General features: G+C 34.7%; 2 protein-coding genes across 3 annotated transcripts; one reads left to right on the top strand and one right to left on the bottom strand.

The window, feature by feature from the left end:
- Positions 1-33: 33 nt before the first annotated feature.
- LOC110672861 (probable ADP-ribosylation factor GTPase-activating protein AGD6) lies at positions 34-4,645 on the bottom strand. 2 transcript variants are annotated; one of them, XM_058144711.1, is made up of 5 exons: positions 4,496-4,645; positions 3,505-4,337; positions 3,306-3,395; positions 704-1,208; positions 34-510 (listed from the first exon to the last, which is right to left on the bottom strand). In XM_058144711.1, the coding sequence occupies exons 2-4, from the start codon at positions 4,303-4,305 to the stop codon at positions 705-707; spliced, it is 1,395 nt and encodes a 464-aa protein (XP_058000694.1). In that variant the 5' UTR covers positions 4,306-4,337; positions 4,496-4,645; the 3' UTR covers positions 34-510; position 704. The 2 variants fall into 2 exon arrangements, with proteins under 2 accessions (XP_058000694.1, XP_058000693.1); XM_058144710.1 differs by having other exon boundaries at positions 3,505-4,547.
- An 11,963-nt stretch (positions 4,646-16,608) lies between these two features.
- Positions 16,609-17,094, top strand: LOC131178471 (uncharacterized). The gene has a single exon (XM_058143435.1). The coding sequence runs from the start codon at positions 16,609-16,611 to the stop codon at positions 17,092-17,094; it is 486 nt and encodes a 161-aa protein (XP_057999418.1).
- The last annotated feature ends 852 nt before the right edge of the window (positions 17,095-17,946 follow it).

Here is a 17,946-nt window from a genome sequence, read left to right as displayed (position 1 = left end):
AGTCATTTCAACTGAGAGCAACAAACAAAAACGTTAATCGAAATTAATAAGTCATTAAACATATAAAGCAAATTTAACTTTCCAAGCCACAATAACGTTTCCTCAAACAGTGCGGTCTTCTTTGATTGGGCAATTAACCCTCCCTGTTCAAAGTTGTACATATATGACTACTTTCAAACATACAAGAACTTCCCAAAAAATACAAATTTTTTGAGATCAAAAGAAAGAAAGAAAAAGGAGTTGCAGAAAATATACCAATCTACAGAAAAGCTTCCCCATTCACCACAGATCTATCTGATATGCAACCAACACTTTCTTATCAGCTGCACCCAGAGTAAATTCAAATCCACCAACCCAAAATCACTGCAACCAGCTATCCATCAGTTTTAGCAATTCCCCCCTTCCACCCCCATGGTGCCACCCCTTCCCAAAAAAAAAAAAAAAAAAAAAAAAAAAAAAAAAACCATGGGGGTCAACCAGGGTTTTGCAGAGAATGAAGCGCAGGCCAACCTGGTCAACAAACAGATAATGAGATGATGCTATAACTGTACATAATTTCAATCCAACAATCTTCGAGACCCAGAAGAATTGTGCAGTAAAAAGAAACGAGCCAAACCATTTCTAACAAAAATGCAATTCCCAATATATAACTCAAATAAAACCAAAAGAAAAAGGAAAATTCTGTATTAGTCTACAATATTACCTTAAAGAAAGCCTCCTCCAGTCCATGTGCCATCTGATTTCCCATCATGACCAACAGTTTTCTTATCAGGTGTGCTCTGGTAGAAATTATCATATCCATCATCCTTGGTGTCATCCCAACCTGCCCAACCATCATTATTATGTGATGCGGAGCCCTTTATGTTATCTTCCTTCCTAGCGTCTTTCTGATCCCAATTATCCCAAGAACTCGAGCTGTAAGAATTATAATGCCCGCTTGATGAGGATTGTACTCCAGCAGATGATGAATTCCATCCTTTATTTTCTTGCTTATTAAAGTCATGATAATATCCATTACTATCACCTTCATTTCGTTGCCAGTTATCAGTCTTCCAGCTGCCTTCTTTAGTGTATTCCTCAACCTTCTGTGTAGCCATAGCCATGACCCCCCTCATAATGCCCCACGTCCTATGTCCAATCTCTGTTGTTTTAGCAGTAACAACATTGACAGTTTCATTCACCTTGTAATCATACCCACCTTCCCTCACCTGTAACCAAGTTATATTCATGAACCATATTAATATAACCCCATAGTTTTGGTACCCATGGTTAGTGGAATAGAGACAAAGTTTACAGAATATGAATATTGAAAACCAAGTTTTTGCAGCAAATAAACTGAATAGATTAATACAACGTATAAATCAAAGGCCTCACAAAGTCGCATCACCGTGATCAGAAACTGCTCATCATAGATGGGGAAAAGGAAATTGTTCATATGTGCATACATATTGATAGAGAAGTCCACAAATTAGAGACTAGGCATGAAAAATGCATCATGCAGTTCTGTTTTTACCATCCAATAGCTGGAGAAAATATACATCCTGACTATTACTCATAAAAGTTACACCATTCAGTTAAGCAACTGATTAAGGTAATAACAGTACATAGCTTGCAGAAAATTCAATTATCAGCATAGTTAAGTCAACCACTGCAATTTCTGCTAATTACCAAAAATAAAAAACCATTTTCACAATTAATAATGCTTTATTTAAAAAGACACCTCACCTCCCTTACAACAAGAAATACCACCAGACTCTCAACCATCTATGTAGCACGGAAACGGAAACGCGGACACGGAAAACACGGAAACAGATACGGGGAAACGGCATTTTAAAAGATTTGGGAAACGAAAACGTGGGGGAAATGTGTAAATATAAAAAATATAGGGATATATTTATAAATAAATAACATATATACATATAACAAATTTAAATATTAAAAAAAAGGAAAAAATAATGAAATTAATTACTTGATTAATTAATTAGATTATTTATATATTTATAATTATAAATAATTGAAATAATAAATATATAGAATAATAAAATTAATATTAAAATGCTGAAAACAAAGGTTCAAAGTTTTAATACAGTGAAAATTGAATAAAAAAAATAATGATTAAAAAAAAATTTTCAAATAGGAAATAACGTGGGTATTAGGATTCGGGGAAGGAGCAAAGCCATCGAAGGAGAAGCAGCGAGCGCCATCGGGAAAGGGAGGCTGACTGGCAGAGCATCGGATGGGGAAGGAAGCAGAGATCAGTCACCTCCCATCGCCGGCACGCTGCCGCACCAGGTACTCCTCCTCCTTCTCCTCTTCTTCTTCTTCTTCTTCTTCTTCTTCTTTTTTCTTTGCCTTCTCCTTTCTTCCTGGAGGTGCGACTTTTTTTGTTTTTTTTTAAAGAAACGCGTGTCCGGCAAAGGAAACGCGTTTCCGATTTCAAGGAATTGCGGAAACGACCCGGAGACGTTTCCTTGCCGTGTCCTAACGTTTCTGGCAAGGAAACATTTCTAGAACGGGAAACGCTCCCGCCTCCCGTTTCCGTGCATTCTAGTCAACCATTGACCCTTAGTGATCTCCTTATACTTCCTATCACAAAAGATTTCACAGCTTTTCCTCAGTCTCGACTCTTGAAGCTAAGCAACCCCTAAGAAGCACTAGTGTTGCCAGCCCCTTAGGGCAAAGGACAATTGCATTGTAAGAAGATAATAACTTGTTATGAAATTAAAAGCCAACAAGAGTCTGCTCCATTGCAGAATAATTGGGCAATCTTTAGCTTTTACGGCAGTTACTTTAAAATGAAATTATTCCCAGCAAAGTTCAAACTAAATGCTTCTGCAATAACACCACAAGCTAATATGGCTACTTTTCAATTGTCAGTAAGACCATCACCAGACCAATTGCTTACTCTTCTAACAAAAGTAAATTGTAATAGCTTTTCTATGGGTCAGCAGTCATGGAAAAATGAAATCAGCCTCTTAAACATATATAGCAACATCAGAATTATCCTATCACTAAACTAACACAAAACCTAGTGAAGGTTAGGTATATTAGTAACTGAATCAAATAGAATCAGCAATGAAATAACAGAAATGTCAAGTCAGACATCTATGATTTGAAGAATCATAATGTTCCTAGTTTCATTCGTCACACAATTACCATAATAATTCAACAATAAAGTAAAGCAATCATTACAACATGCAAAACATAGAACATAAAAATTCAAAACAGGCCAACAAGCATCATTAAAATGTACATAATGATAAAATAAAACGCAACTGACCATGTGGAGAAACAAATAAAAATACCTTGGAAGTAAGCTCTTTCGTGCCAGCTTGGACGACATTCGCAGCAGATTGAGCCGCAGATGCAGCAACAAGAGATAACCTACCAAAACCCTGCATATCAAACACATAACTTGATCACCAATCGCAAATAATCAGTTCCCATCAATGCAAAATAATAATAATAATAATTCAAACAATGCCCAAGACTCCAATTCAATACCTGAGACATAACAGAGAGAACATCTGATTGGGAATTATCATTCCTCTGCGAAGAAGCAGGACTCGATCCAAATCCCACATACTTCCCGCCTTGCGATGGCGGTAAACCTTCTGGACGCGATTCATTCTCTGCCATTTTTCTGGCAAAAAATCTCTCCTTATTAGCTGCAGAATCCTCTAATTGTGCTCTGGTATACATGTCCTCAGTCGATCTAGACCTGACGGGAACACCCCCCATTCCACCACCAGCACCGCTATTACCCCTAAAATCGCTAACCGATTGGTTCCTTCTCATATCATTTGAAGATCTAAAAGAGTCATGATTGTCCCAACTATCCCATCCTCCATTACTAGAATAATTATTATCTCTGCTACCACCAGATTGAGCCAGCGGTGGCTTTTTCCTGCCACCGATTGTTTCCTTTACCACCGGTGGATCCCGCCAAGGTCGACCCTCGGCAAGGGCCCGGATTCGATCCCGGTAAACGCTAGCGGCGTTAGTATTATATTTAGCAACGATATCAGTCTCTTTAGGGATGCCATACTGAACTAAAAAAGCGTTGAGCCGTTCGTTACCTCCAGCTTCCATTTTCTTGATCTGGATCTCAGACCATGAGTCCATGGTGACGGATCGGACAAAGGATATGTGAACACCGAGACCACGATGCTTGCCAGAGCACTCTAGGCACATGAAAACGCCGTAGGAAACAGACGCCCATTGCGGGTTCTTCTGTGAACAATCGACGCAGATCTTGTTCCCCGGTTGCGATTGGAGATCACGGAGCCGCCGCGATGCCGCCATTGTGATCCGATTCGGGAGATCTGAATCGGACGCTTGAAAACGAAAAATGGAAGAGGACAGAAAGAATAAAAGAGGATAAAAGGAAAAAAAGACTCGTTAAACAATCATGAGATTGAAAGATGAGAGAGAGAGAGAGAGAGATGCCAATGTAAAAAAAAGTAGGTGGAGGGAGAGAATTAGAGGGTGTTACCACCGACGCCGCGAAAACGTTGCGGGTGTTGTTAGTGCAGCTACGCGGACCTCAGTTACCATTACCAGAGAGGATGGGGCACGTGTATTAGGTAATTTCAGGGCTTTTTTTAAGAGGTCTCGACATATGAGCGGTTTACCGGTTGTTTCAACAGTTAGGTACGTTACGTTTTCTCTATCAGCTGATTTTTTTTTTCGTTTTTTGAAAAATGGGATGGTATCAGGAATTTACTTGCCTAATACTGGAATTTCTATTTTTATAAGGATTCCATTAAAACAGAAATGTAAGTTAGAATTAAGGTTAGATTAAGGGTGAGCATTTGATTTATTTGATTTTGAAAAATTAAAAATAAAAAATTGAATTATTAAAATTATAAGAACTGATTTAAATAGAAAAATCTACTTAAATTAAACTAAAATATTTAATTTAATTCAATTTAATAGTTTAATCTTCCTGTACCCGCACTAAGTACCCTAATTTCTTCCCAAATTCCTATTTGATATACGTCCATGTTGCAATTTCAGATGAAGTCAAAAAATAAATACAAATCCATTACTTCAATATTTCACACACAAAAAAAATTGAAATAAAACCAAATTAAAAAATTGAAATTAATTGATTTAATTTTTTTTTATTTAAATTGAATTCTGCCCACTTCTAATTTGATCTTTTATATTTTTATTTATATTATTATAAAAACTAACACTTATTATCCTTATATAATCAATATTTTAAGAATTATATAATTTATATATATCAACTAAAATATAATTAGATTTTTGAAACAAATAATTTCATATTGATAATCAAGGAAAATATATAATTTTATAATAAAAGATTAAATTGCAGGGTTAATGAACAATACCTACAAATTAGGGATGTAAATAAATTGAATTAACCTGAGTTAAGTCAAGTTTTAAAAAGTTTAAGTTTAATTCGTCAAAATTCTTTTCAGCTCAATCTGAATATCAATAAACTCAAGCTTAGTTCATTTAGAAAAGAAATCGAGTTAAGCCAAGTTTTATCGAAACTAAATTTTGAACAACTTATGAATAATTCGATTAATTTACAGAAAATTTTATGTTTAGAATTATGAATGTCAAATTTTGTAATTTTAATTAACTCTCATAAAAAAAGTAACTTAATTTTATTAAAAATTTTAAATTTAAATTATAAATAACTATATTTAATAAAATACATTTTACATATTAAATATATCATAGTTTTAAACAAAAAAACATTATTTTTAGAATATTTTATAAATAAAATAATAAATATTTATAATATAATAAAATACAATAACTAATATATTTGCAAACGAGTTTATTTATAAATCTATTTAAAGAGTCGACTCATGAGCCTGTAAATAAGTCGATTCATAAACTTTAACAGGTTGAACATTATGAAATTTGAGTTTGACTCATTTATTAAACGAACATAAAATTTAAGCTCGAGTATAACTCATTTTTTAAATGAGCTAAGCTTTTATAGTCTCCAGCAACTTGCGAAGAGTTTAATTCGCTCATATTCCTCCTAAAAACTAAGAGCATTAATTTTAAGTGAAATCAAAATAAATTTTAAAAAATTCATTATCTCTGAGAATAATGACACTAAAAATTTTTCATAAAAGAAAAACAACACTTTTAACGGACCCATTTATAAAAATGAACATAAAAGCTAAGTTTGAGTATAACTCATTTTTCAAATGACCTAAGCTTTTATAGTCTCCGACAACTTGCAAAGAGCTTAATTCGCTCATAATCCTCCTAAAAAAAGAGCGTTAATTTTAAGTGAAATCAAAATAAATTTAAAAAAATTCATTATCTCTGGGAATAATGACACTAAAAATCTTTCATAAAAGAAAAACAAACCCAATATCCCCAAAAATTTTGTAATGGCAAACGAGAACAAACCACCACACTCCCCACCCCCCCCCCCCCCCTCCTTAAATTCTCCACATCAATCACAGTTTACGACACCCAATACCCTAAAAAACTTCTTAATGCCAAACTAGAGTTGCATTTCAGAAGGGACTAAAGTTGGATAATAAGTATCGACGAACCCATGTTGGGGCCAAGGGCGCATTGGGCCTTTGAAATTATGAAAACTTTCAAGGATTTAATGTTAATTTTTTTAAAAAATTTTATTTTTATACTAAATTTTGATAAGTATGAAAAAATTTTAAGTGAGTTTAATAATAATTTTATAAAAAAAATCTAAATTCTTTTATTAAAAGAATGATACTAACAGTAAATACAAACCCTCATACTAAAAAAAAATTCAAATTATTATCGTCTCTTGGCCCTGTATTCTTTATCAATTTTATTTTATCATTTTCTCATTCAACAAATTCACAATTATGATTTCTATTTTTTAAAATATAAATTATTGAGTAATATCATTAAAGGAAAACCTAACATAAATTTTTCATATTTTTTCATCAATTTAAAGCATTAAAAGCTTTGTTCTTGTAATCTCATTACTATTTTAGATTTTTTTTTTTACCAAAATGTCTTTATATTTGTGTCAGAAGAAAAAAAATTTTCTTTCATAATATTAGAAGTTAAACCATGTCATTTATTTTATTAAATTTATAATTTTAATTGAATTTATTTTTCATAATTTTTTTATTTTATTTAATCTATAATTTTAATTGAATTTGCATTTTATAATTTTCTTTAAAAAAAATATTAGAGATAAATTTAATAAATTTTTTAATATTAGGCCATCCATATATTTTACGTTTAGCAATTTACGATATTAATAATTCATTATATTTTTAAACTAATAATAATTTCATTTAATTTTTAATAAATTAATTTTTTAAAATAAAAAGTTAAAACACTTATTCTTATCATTATATTTATTAAATATTTTTATTTTATAATTATGAAAAGATTCTATTACTATACAAAATTATTATTATTTATTAATAAATTTCTTAAATTAACATTAAAATAAAATAATTTATTAACCAATCATATATTTTAATTGGACCTAAGTTTAATTCCCGGCTCCGGTCACTGACAATAAGTCACCTGAAGAATTCCAATTGCTATGGAACAAACTCACAAAAGAGTCTAACATGCAGGAGTCAAGAAATTGGAACTGACGGGAATTTGAAGCCGAAGTTCTTACGTCCTTGAGCCGAATTAACAGTGGCCGGTGATCTGATCCCAGACGAGGTAAGTGCAAAACAGATGCCCCTGGGAACCTGAGACGCCATTTCAAATTGCCCAAACCTCAGTCCAATCACTCTTCTACTGAATATCTTTTCCAAGTGAACCGTGATCCGAACAAAACCAAGATCTAACAGATTATAGTCTTCAATCCCAATCACAAAATTTCCTAAGCTTAGCCTGAACTGGTGCGGCACCCTTGCTTTTCAGAAGCAAAAGCAATGGCATTAAAATCTCCAGCTATGAACCAAGGTTCACGAGGAAACTGGTGAGCAACATGAACTAGCAGAGGCCAGAGGCGACGTCTATCGCGATGCAACGAGCTTGCATAAACCGTAGTAAACAAAGTAGACCCACAACCGCTCCCTGAAATCCTCATGTGCAAAAAACTGAAAATGTTGTGCATACACCTTATCTGTCACAAAATCTTGGTTCCACAGCACCCAAATCTGCATTGTGCAAACCCCATCACAGAATATTGAGACATAAGAAAGGTGGAATGCGCACCAAAGAGGAGAACTAGCTGGAAATCGACTGCTAGACTGGACCCAATTTATCCAAGCTAGACGCAGAATGCAGGGTTCCACGATTTTGTCATGGCGCATTGTTACAATGGGCTTACTCCCCTAACAGGCCGTGCAACACTACTCAAAGTAGGGCCCAGGCACTTCTGTTGTAAGCCATGCGGAAGTCTGAACCCTTCTTGGGTCCTATTTGAACTCCTTTTTCCGCCCGAATTAATTTATGTTATTTCTTGGCACAACCCAAGCACTATAAATAATAAATCCTTTGCCCTTAAATTTACTAATATTTGACTCAAGATAAACTCAAGCTCGATTAAAAAATAAAAAATAAAAAATTAAACTTGAGTTGTTCAAAAGTCAGCTCGGTTTGGGTGACTTATTTCTACTCTTCACTGAATCACTGCACCCGTAGAAACAATCCCATCTACAGTCAACTTTTCCTTGCCCAATTGAGGAGCAGCTATTTGTGTTGCACGGTACAGAAGTCATTTTAAATTGTTTATCTGTTTTTTTTTTTCTAATTGAATATGAGTCGTTAGATTTTGATATCAATCGTTCAAGTCATTTGGATTAGAAAAAAAAAAGTTTAACTTACCATCTACGTAACCAGTCAAGCTACCATAAAGTAACACGTGCCGTAGTTCCACAGAAGTACTTTGAAAAGACGCACGAGTCTCACGCACCACTTTAAAAAAGCAGAATATATAAGTTCCGTTTTTGAACATTATTAAAATTTTTTTTATGGCATTTTAAACCCTTTAAATGTTTTATTCACAAATATTCAATAAAATACATCAATTCTGTAAATTAGAATTAAAACATTCTTCTAATTTTAATTAATAAATCGCTATGTAATTATTATAATATTATTTTAATGATGTATTACTACATGCATTATTTTGTATATTTATTTCAATAATTTATTATTTATTTTTATAATTTATTTATATGTGGTATTTTTTTATTTATCTTAGGCCTTTCCTTTAAAACGTGGCCAATGCATGTTTCTTTCATTCAAGAATCTCATGATTTTAATTTTTCACTTCCTTTTATATTTTTTCATTCTTATTAAGAAAAAATAATATATAAAAATTTATTTTTATTATTTAAAAATAAAATACTCATGTAAATCTTTTATTTATATAAATAATTTGTTACTATATAAATAATTTTTATTTATCTAGTTAGTAATTTATTATTTATTTTAATAATTTATTTATATATATAATATGATTTTACTTATCTTGGCCTTTCCTTTAAAAACGTGGCCAAAGGCATGTTCTTCACTTCAACTCTCACCTTTTCCTTCAGGTGATTCTTTAGGTTCAATTTGAATAATTTACTCTCTCTCTCTCTCTTTCTGTAGGACCTGTCATTTTTCGATATCAGAATATCTGTCATTGACAGAATATTTTGATGAAAGGTAAAACTTCACTTACAAAAGAGTGGCGTTAAGACGTGAAAATATATTTATATATGTGTGATATGTTTAAATATATTTGAAAATTAAAAATGTTTTAAAAATTTTATTTCTTAAAAGTGATTATTTTGGGCAGAAAGAATTTCGGTAGCCGAATGATAGACTTTCAACAGCTGAAGTCATTTTTATGGTTCGGATGCCCATTTGAACAGAATGGACTTCGGCAGCTGAAAGTATGAATATGGGTGGCCGAAAATCCTCCGACTATTAAGGATATAAAAGGGATTATAGCTCGTTTTCTGTCCAAAACAGTTGTTTTTCCTTTTTTTCTCTCTCTCTCAACTACTGGGGCATAAAAGCAGCTCTTTGAATAGATTTCCTTGGATTTTTGAAGATCTAAAGGGGGATTCTTCTATTTAGAAGTGTGAAAGAGTAGATTTAAGTTGTGAAATTTTGGTTTTATCACCTCCAAGCTCAAAGAAAAGAGGTGACTTTCTTTTCTTCTTGATCTAAGGGGTAGATCTAAGAGAGTTGATGAGGAATTAGGTTTTTATAATTTTAATTTCATAAAAAGTTATTTTAAGCTTAGTTTTTGGAGAAATTTATGGATATTAGAGTTAGGGTTTTGTAATCTTCTATTGAAATTATATGTCTTATGGTTGAAATAGTTATATTTAAGTGTTATGGGCCTTAAATGGCTAGTTTTCCTTGATGAATTTGAAGAAATCCATGTATATGCTATGTTAGGTTTGGGGAAAACCTAAGATTTTGAGTTTTGATTTTTGACTAATGTATTTGGGTTGATTTAGGCCCCAAAGATGTGTATAAGTGATGGGAATGTGTTTCGGAACTTTCAAATGAGTTTGGGTATTGATGGGAGATGGAATCTATAAGTTTTCGACTTGAGAATTCTGGAAATTCCTAGGTTTGGTTGTCGAAAGTCAGAGGTTGGACAGCTGAAACATGCAATTTCTAGAAAAATTAGATAAAATTTCCAGGTTCGCCAGCCAAAGTCTAAGACTTCGACAACTGAAGTCAGCACTAGACAAAAGTGTCGTCTGAAGCCTAAGACTTCAGTAGCCAAAGTTCAGAACTTTGACAGCCGAAGTGGGTTATGCTCGAATTTTTCTCGTTTTTTTTTTAAGGTTCCAAAAACATGATTTAATGGTGCCTAAAGGCCTAAAGTAAGATGTTTATGATATGTATAGAGTTTTAGAACATTGTATAACACTTCAGGGTCCGATTTTATAGAATCAGGCTTGAGGGACTTAGAAGGTTAAGGACCTAAGGATAGCTACCATTCGAGTAAGGTGTTTGATAGGTTTCAAAAAGCGAGTAACTCTAACCTTAATAAAATGGAAATTATTTTTAGTAATTAATGAGCATTCTCATGTATCATGTCATATTTACTTAGAATGTATGTATCTAAAATATAAAGATATTACATAATTACATAACTTGTTGTTAGTGCATTGATGAATGTTGGATGACCCACTAACTCCACCCATGTTATGATTATGTAATGTTATGTATGTTATAGATCTATAAGTAAATCCCATAGGGAGATCTTTAAGTTGCCCTTCAAGGGAGATCTGTAAGTTGTCCTAGGGTACATGACACAGGTCATGCTTAAAAGGAAAGTTTGGTGAGTTATTAGTGATAATGTCCATCTTACATGAAATGTAAATGTTTGTGATGTGAAATCCCATGTGAATGATGCATTGCACATGTATGAATGAACGATTCAATTAATGATGATTAGTTTATTCACTGAGCTTATATAAGCTTACCCCATTCCCCTAACCCTAGATGCAGGGTTTCAGAACTAGAAAAGTTCTTTGAGGAGAGTGCATCAGGGTTAGCCTTAGCCTTTCCCTTATGTATGATGTATGGATAGATGGACATATAAATTATAAAAGGATAGTACTGTGTTGGTGATTAAAGGAAATTAGAAATATGTAATAATTATTTAAGTATAATGATGTATATGTTTATTAACACGCACATTGAACCATTATACTTTGGATCTTATGTATGTTAAGGTTCAAATTATGAACTATTATTATGTTATGAATGTTTACATATGGATGAAAAGACTAAGGTGTAATGATTTGAAGTATGTTTAACTGGTGAGATGTGTAATGATTTAAAGTATGTTTAACTGGAGTGATGTAGGAATGTATGTATGTTTTTCAGGTTCAGGCTTGCTATGAGTTCCGATAGCCTTAAGATAATCTGATCCCTAGCGCAGATAATAGCCCCTAGATTAGGTCGTTACAAAGTTGATAGCAGAGCTCCAGGTTAGATGAGTGGACCTAGATGCTGGTAAGAGTATAGAAGAAAGGTGAAAGGAAGTTTATTGACTAGCACAGTTAAAAAAATTACATGTCTAATAGGGTTGAGTCCCTGCATGTTATGTGATGAATGTATGTGCAAGTTAGGTTTCATGTTATGTTTGATTGTATATTGTGTGCTCATGTGAATGCACATGAACTTTTTATGTGCTCAACACTTCTTTTTTGCTTTCAGAAATGTGAGGTTCAAGACAGTCCGCTAGGTTAACTGGTGCTTTACTCGAGAATGAGGGTATTAGAGCACTGCCCGCCAATCCTATTATCAAGGAGAAAGCAAGCAGAGGTAGAAAGCAAGAATCTTTAAGAGGTCTTAGAAGGTCCTTGAAGTTAGCCGGGAGACTGCATAGGCACCTAGAATGTTTGTAGATGCATGAAGGAGTTCTTATGGCTTCTCCCAAGAGCATGAGATTCTTGAGCTTTCTAGTGTAGGAAGGAAGAGAGAAGACAATTTTGAGGAGGGAGGAGAGGAGTCAGAGTTTGTATCTCCTCCACAGCTAAAACCGGAGTATGGGTTTGGGTATTAATAACTGTAATAGGGGAGTTTTGGAAACCTTGGGTTTAGAGGCTACCCTCAATATCCTCCTTTTATGCCCTACCCACCTTACTTCCCACCATACAACCCATATCCCATGTATCCTCCATAACAGTACCCCCAAAGTTCTTCCACCACCATGGAAACTCAAAATCCCATGGAGGGAGTTACAAGAGAGCAAATACCACTACCATCCCCTGCAGCTTCTATAGTTCATACACAAGAGACCGAGATCAGTAGTTGAGGTAAAGCAAAAATGACAGACTACTTAAAGCTGGATGCTCCTAAGTACAAAGTAGGAGATCATCTTTTCGAGTACATTAGGGTAACCAAAATGATAGTTGATGAATTAGATGCTAGTGATACTTGGGCCATTTAAATGGTCAGCTTTACCTTAAAATGTAAGAAGATGAAGGAATGGTACAAGTCTTATGTCGTTAACAAGGTCGATAATATGACCTAGTCTCAGTTTATGATAGAGTTTACTAATTGGGTTTTCCTATAAAGCTCTAGGGAACTGAAGGAAGTAGAGTTTGAACAATTGAGAAAAAATTGTTGATATGAGTGTGGACGAGTATACCGATAAGTTTGTTAAACTTCTGTAGTGTCAGGGGCAAGAGTATGATACAGACAAAAGGATGGAAGAGATACACTCAGAGGTTGCACTCTAGATACTCTTAATTGATTTTAGCTGCAAAACCCACAGCTTCCATTCCATAGTAGATACTGCAAGAAAGATGGAGGCTGAGGCTATCATTAAAGGGAATTTAAAGTTAAAAAGTACAAAAGTTGAGCAATCTATAATTCCTAAGGCTGCAGATGCAAGTAGGTTCGATCACTTAACCAAGATTATTTTCTCATCCGGAATTAAGAAAGATAAAGAAAGGAAGTTTGGCAAGAAGTAAAAGAAGAATAAGTTCTCGAATAGAATCAAGTCTAGCCTTCGGATGGGAGGCGACTCTAGTTCGGGTTCGAATACCTCTGATTTTGTTAGATGCAGGAAGTCTCATTGAGGAATTTATAGGTTGGGAACTTCCCAATGTTACAAGTGTGGTCAAGAGGGCATATGACTAGGGAGTGTCCTAACATGGAAAGGGTGGCTTCACAGCAACAGTCTGGGTTAAGCAGTGTGGCTTAATCGGTGATGAGATAGATTTCTATGAGTCCCTCATCAAGAAAGGGACAGGGTAGAGTACGAGATTCTTCTTCCTCTATGGCAGGCTCTTAAGAAAAGGATTCGATAGCACTGGCACGGATCTTTACCATGACACAACAGGAAGCCAATACCTCTAGCATTGTGGTGTCAGGTAACCTTTGCATTAGAAGTTTCGATGTGCATGTTTTGATTGATTCGAGTGCATCTCATTCTTTTGTTAGTCTCAAGTTTACAATATCCATTGCTTGTTAGTGGGCCTAAGTGTGTTCTTTCAGTGATGGAGATGATCTGTTATGCCTATTCAGTGATGGTGGAGGATAAATATTTTCCAACTGACCTAGTGGTCCTAGAGTTGATGGATTTTGATGTCATTCTAGGGATATATTAGCTTTCTGCCAATTATGCCACCTTAGACTATAGAAATAAGGTAGTAAGGTTCAAAGGACCGGATGGGTTAAAGGTGATGATCTCCATGACACAAGCCAGCAAAATGCTCCAAGAAGGATGTTGAGGGTTTCTAGCCCACATTAAAGTGGTTGTGGAGAACAAAAGTGGACCAGAATCAGTTCCCATGGCAAGAGAGTTTCTAAATGTGTTTCCTAAGGAACTACCTAGTTTGTCACCTAAGAGGGAGATAGATTCATCTGGTACTAAACCCATATTTATTCCTCCTTACTGAATTACTCCTGCAGAGTTAAAAGAATTGAAGGAATAGTTGCAGGAGTTAGTGAATAATGGATTCATCTGACAAAGTACCTCCTCTTGGGGTGCTCCAGTACTATTTGTAAAGAAGAGGGATGTATTCTTGGGGCTGTGCATTGACTATAGGTAGTTGAACAAGGTAACTATAAAGAACAAGTATCCTTTGCTTCGTATTGATAACTTCTTTGATCAATTGGCCAGAGCTAGTTGTTTTTCAAAGATAGATTTAAGGTTAGAATATCACCAGCTGAGGATTAAGGAGACAGATATTTCGAAAACTGCCTTTCGAACTAGATATGGGCATTGTGAGTTTTTATGATGCTATTGGGTTGACCAATGCCCCCCATCTACATTCATGAATCTCATGAATAGAGTATTTAGACAATATCTGGATCACTTTATAATCGTCTTTATTGATGATATCTTGGTGTATTCCAGAAGTCTATAAGAGCATGCACAACATCTAAGAATAATTCTTCAGATATTGAGGGAGCATCAGTTGTATGCCATGTTTTCCAAGTGTGAGTTCTAGCAAACAATTATATCCTTCTTGGGACATGTAGTGTTAGAGAATGGAATAGAAGTGGATCCTAAGAAGGTAGAAGTAGTGGCAGATTAGCCAAGACTAACCATAGTGATGAAGATCGAGAGATTCCTAGGTTTGGCTAGCTATTATAGAAGATTTGTGCTTGCTTTCTCCAAGATAGCTGCTCTAATGACTAGGTTAACTTAGAAGAATAAAAAGTTTGAATGGAGTGATAAATGTGAGGAGAGCTTTTAGAAGCTTAAAGAGTGTTTGATTTCAGCATCAGTACTGGCTTTACCTAAAGATAATGAAGATTTCACAATCTACTATGGCCTCCAAAGTGGATTTGGGATGTGTTCTCATGTAAAAGGGAAGAGTAATAGCTTATGCTTCAAGACAGTTAAAGAAGCATGAAGCTAATTATCCCACTCATGACTTAGAGATGGCGATTATAGTCTTTGGCCTAAAGATATGGAGACATTATCTTTATGGAGCAAAATGCAAGATCTTCACGAACCACAAGAGTCTCCAGTATATCTTCAAGCAAAAAGAGCTGAATCTCAGATAAAAAAGTTGGGTAGAGCTGTTTAGTGATTATAACTGTATAATCCAATGCCATCTGGGGAAGGCAAATGTTGTTATAGATGCTCTCAGTTAACAATCATTTGGCAGTTTAGCACATATATCCGTAGAAAGATGGCCCATCTTGAAGAAGTTACACTAATTAATTAGAAAAGGGTTGCAGCTGGAGTTATCAGCCAAGGGTACTTGGACAGCTCAGATGAAGGTGACACCAGTGTATCTAAGGTAAATAATAGAGAAACAGTATGAAGACAATGAGTTGGTGAAAATAGCAAAAGCGGTACAAAAAGGGAAGAATAGTTAGTTTCGTTTTGATGGAAAAAGAGTGTTAACGTATGGCAATAGGTTATGTGTACCAAATGACACCTAACTTAAGGGAGACATTATAAGGGAAGCTCATAATGCTAAGTAGAGTGTGCACCCTAGAGCCACCAAAATGTATCAAGACTTAAAGAAGTTGTATTGGTGGCCTTTAATGAAGAAGGAGATTGCACAGTTTGTGACTACTTATGAGGTTTGTTTGAGAGTGAAGCTGGAGCATCAGAAGCTAGCAGAAATACTCAACCCACTACCCATTCCAGAGTGGAAATGGAAAAATATGGCCATAGACTTTATTATTGGGTTACCAGTAACCTCTAACAGGCATGACTTCATATGGGTTATAGTGGACAGATTGATTAAGACTGCTCACTTCATTCATGTTAGAGCAAACTATTTGGTGGATAAGTTAGCTCAAGTGTACATGGCAGAGATAATAAGGCTACATAGAGCTCCAGTAATAATAGTCTCTGATAGAGGACCACAGTTCACATGAAGGTTTTGGCGTTGTCTTCAAAATGAGTTAGGCACTAGATCAGACTTCAACATGGCCTTTCACCCTCAAATAGATGGATAGTCAGAAAGGACCATACAGACTTTGGAGGATATGCTAAGAATGTATGTACTTGACTTTGGTGGATTGTGGAAAAAGTACCTTCCCCTAGTTGAGTTTGCATACGACAACAGCTATCACTCTAGAATCAAAATGGCACCATATGAAGCTTTGTATAGGAGGAAGTGTAGGTCTCCTGTGTGTTGGGAAGAAGTTGGTGAAAGAGCCTTAGCTTGAATGAAGTTGGTGGAAGTCACACATTAAACCATGCCCTTAATTAAGGCAAGGTTGAAGATAGCAACCAGTAAACAGAATGGTTATGCAGACCTCCATAGAAGAGAAGTGGTTTTTCAGGAAAGGGATATGGTGCTTCTGAAGGTATCTCCAATGAAGGGTGTCATCCAATTTGGAAAGAGAGGCAAACTAGCTTCAAGGTACATTAGACGGTATGAAGTGCTACAAAGGGTTAGAAATGTGTCTTATAAGTTAGCTTTGCTACTAGAAATGGAGAGAATCCATCCGTTGTTTCATGTTTCTATTATGAGGAAGCTTGTGTCAGATCCGAACAAGGTTGTAAGTGAACCAGACATGGAAATTTTAGAAGATCTTTTTTATATTGAACAACCTATCTGGATTGTAGACACTCAAGTAAGGAAGCTGAGGAACAAGGAGATACCTATGGTCAAAGTGTTATGGAACCGCCACAACAAGGAAGAGTGCACATGGAAAACTCGTGATTCCATGATACAATAATATCCCCATATTTTCTAGCCATGTTTTATATGTTATATTTATTACGTTTGCTTTTTATGTGTTTGTTTTAACATTCGAGGACAAATGTTATAAAGGGGGGAAAATGTAATACCCACTATTTTTTGATGTCAGAATATCTATCTTTGATGGGATATTCTAATGAAAAGTAAAATGTCACACCCTACCCCTCTGTAAGGCATAACATGATCCCGTAGTATACCTAATGAATTACCAACTCCGTCTACTGATAACCCATTAAATACACTACAAGGGATTTTAAAAACTTTTCTTACTTCTTTTACAGTGGTGAGCACTATTTACAGGTATTAAAAACTTTTGTGAACTGAAGTGAAATAGCTAACTCCTTTGGATTATTTCGAATTTCTGTAAAAATTTTGGCAGAGTGCCATCTGTATTTTGGACAAAATAGTTCTTCAGAAAACCTGTAAAAAGCACACTTCAATATATTTCCAAATCTCAACTCCAACATACTTCTCAACACAACATTTTTCTCAATTCAAATCCATAGAAATTTTTCAAAGTCTGAGATAAGGAAATATAATACAATTTTTACAAGTCAAATAACTCATAATTAATTTACAACTTCAAGGTACAATTTGAATTTACAACTGCTCAAAACCAAAACAAAATATACATACAGTGAATACACATTACAGTACAAAATGCCAACTGTGATATACTCACTATACCCAAAAATCTCTCGCTGGCGGTACTAGCAGCCTAGTCTGTCTATCTACCTGCGACAGCAATAAAAAGCTATCGCTGAGACAATGTCTCAGTGGTGCACAACATTAATCAAATACAATTTTAAATCACAATTCATAAACCATA

This window comes from Hevea brasiliensis, chromosome 3 (assembly GCF_030052815.1).
Source record: "Hevea brasiliensis isolate MT/VB/25A 57/8 chromosome 3, ASM3005281v1, whole genome shotgun sequence".
Lineage (NCBI taxonomy): Eukaryota > Viridiplantae > Streptophyta > Magnoliopsida > Malpighiales > Euphorbiaceae > Hevea > Hevea brasiliensis.
Note: the sequence above shows the minus strand (reverse complement) of the source record. Positions and strands in the feature narration are given on the sequence as shown.

What these genes read in the sequence shown, in the direction of transcription:
- LOC110672861 (XM_058144711.1), bottom strand. Translation starts at nt 4,305, where the DNA reads ATGGCGGCATCGCGGCGGCTCCGTGATCTCCAATCGCAACCGGGGAAC. An exon ending in TTCTCTCTGTTATGTCTCAG is followed by an intron (nt 3,396 to 3,504) that starts GTATTGAATTGG and finishes TTTGATATGCAG; the next exon opens with GGTTTTGGTAGGTTATCTCT. An exon ending in CGAAAGAGCTTACTTCCAAG is followed by an intron (nt 1,209 to 3,305) that starts GTATTTTTATTT and finishes ACTTGGTTACAG; the next exon opens with GTGAGGGAAGGTGGGTATGA.
- LOC131178471 (XM_058143435.1), top strand. Translation starts at nt 16,609, where the DNA reads ATGCCCTTAATTAAGGCAAGGTTGAAGATAGCAACCAGTAAACAGAAT.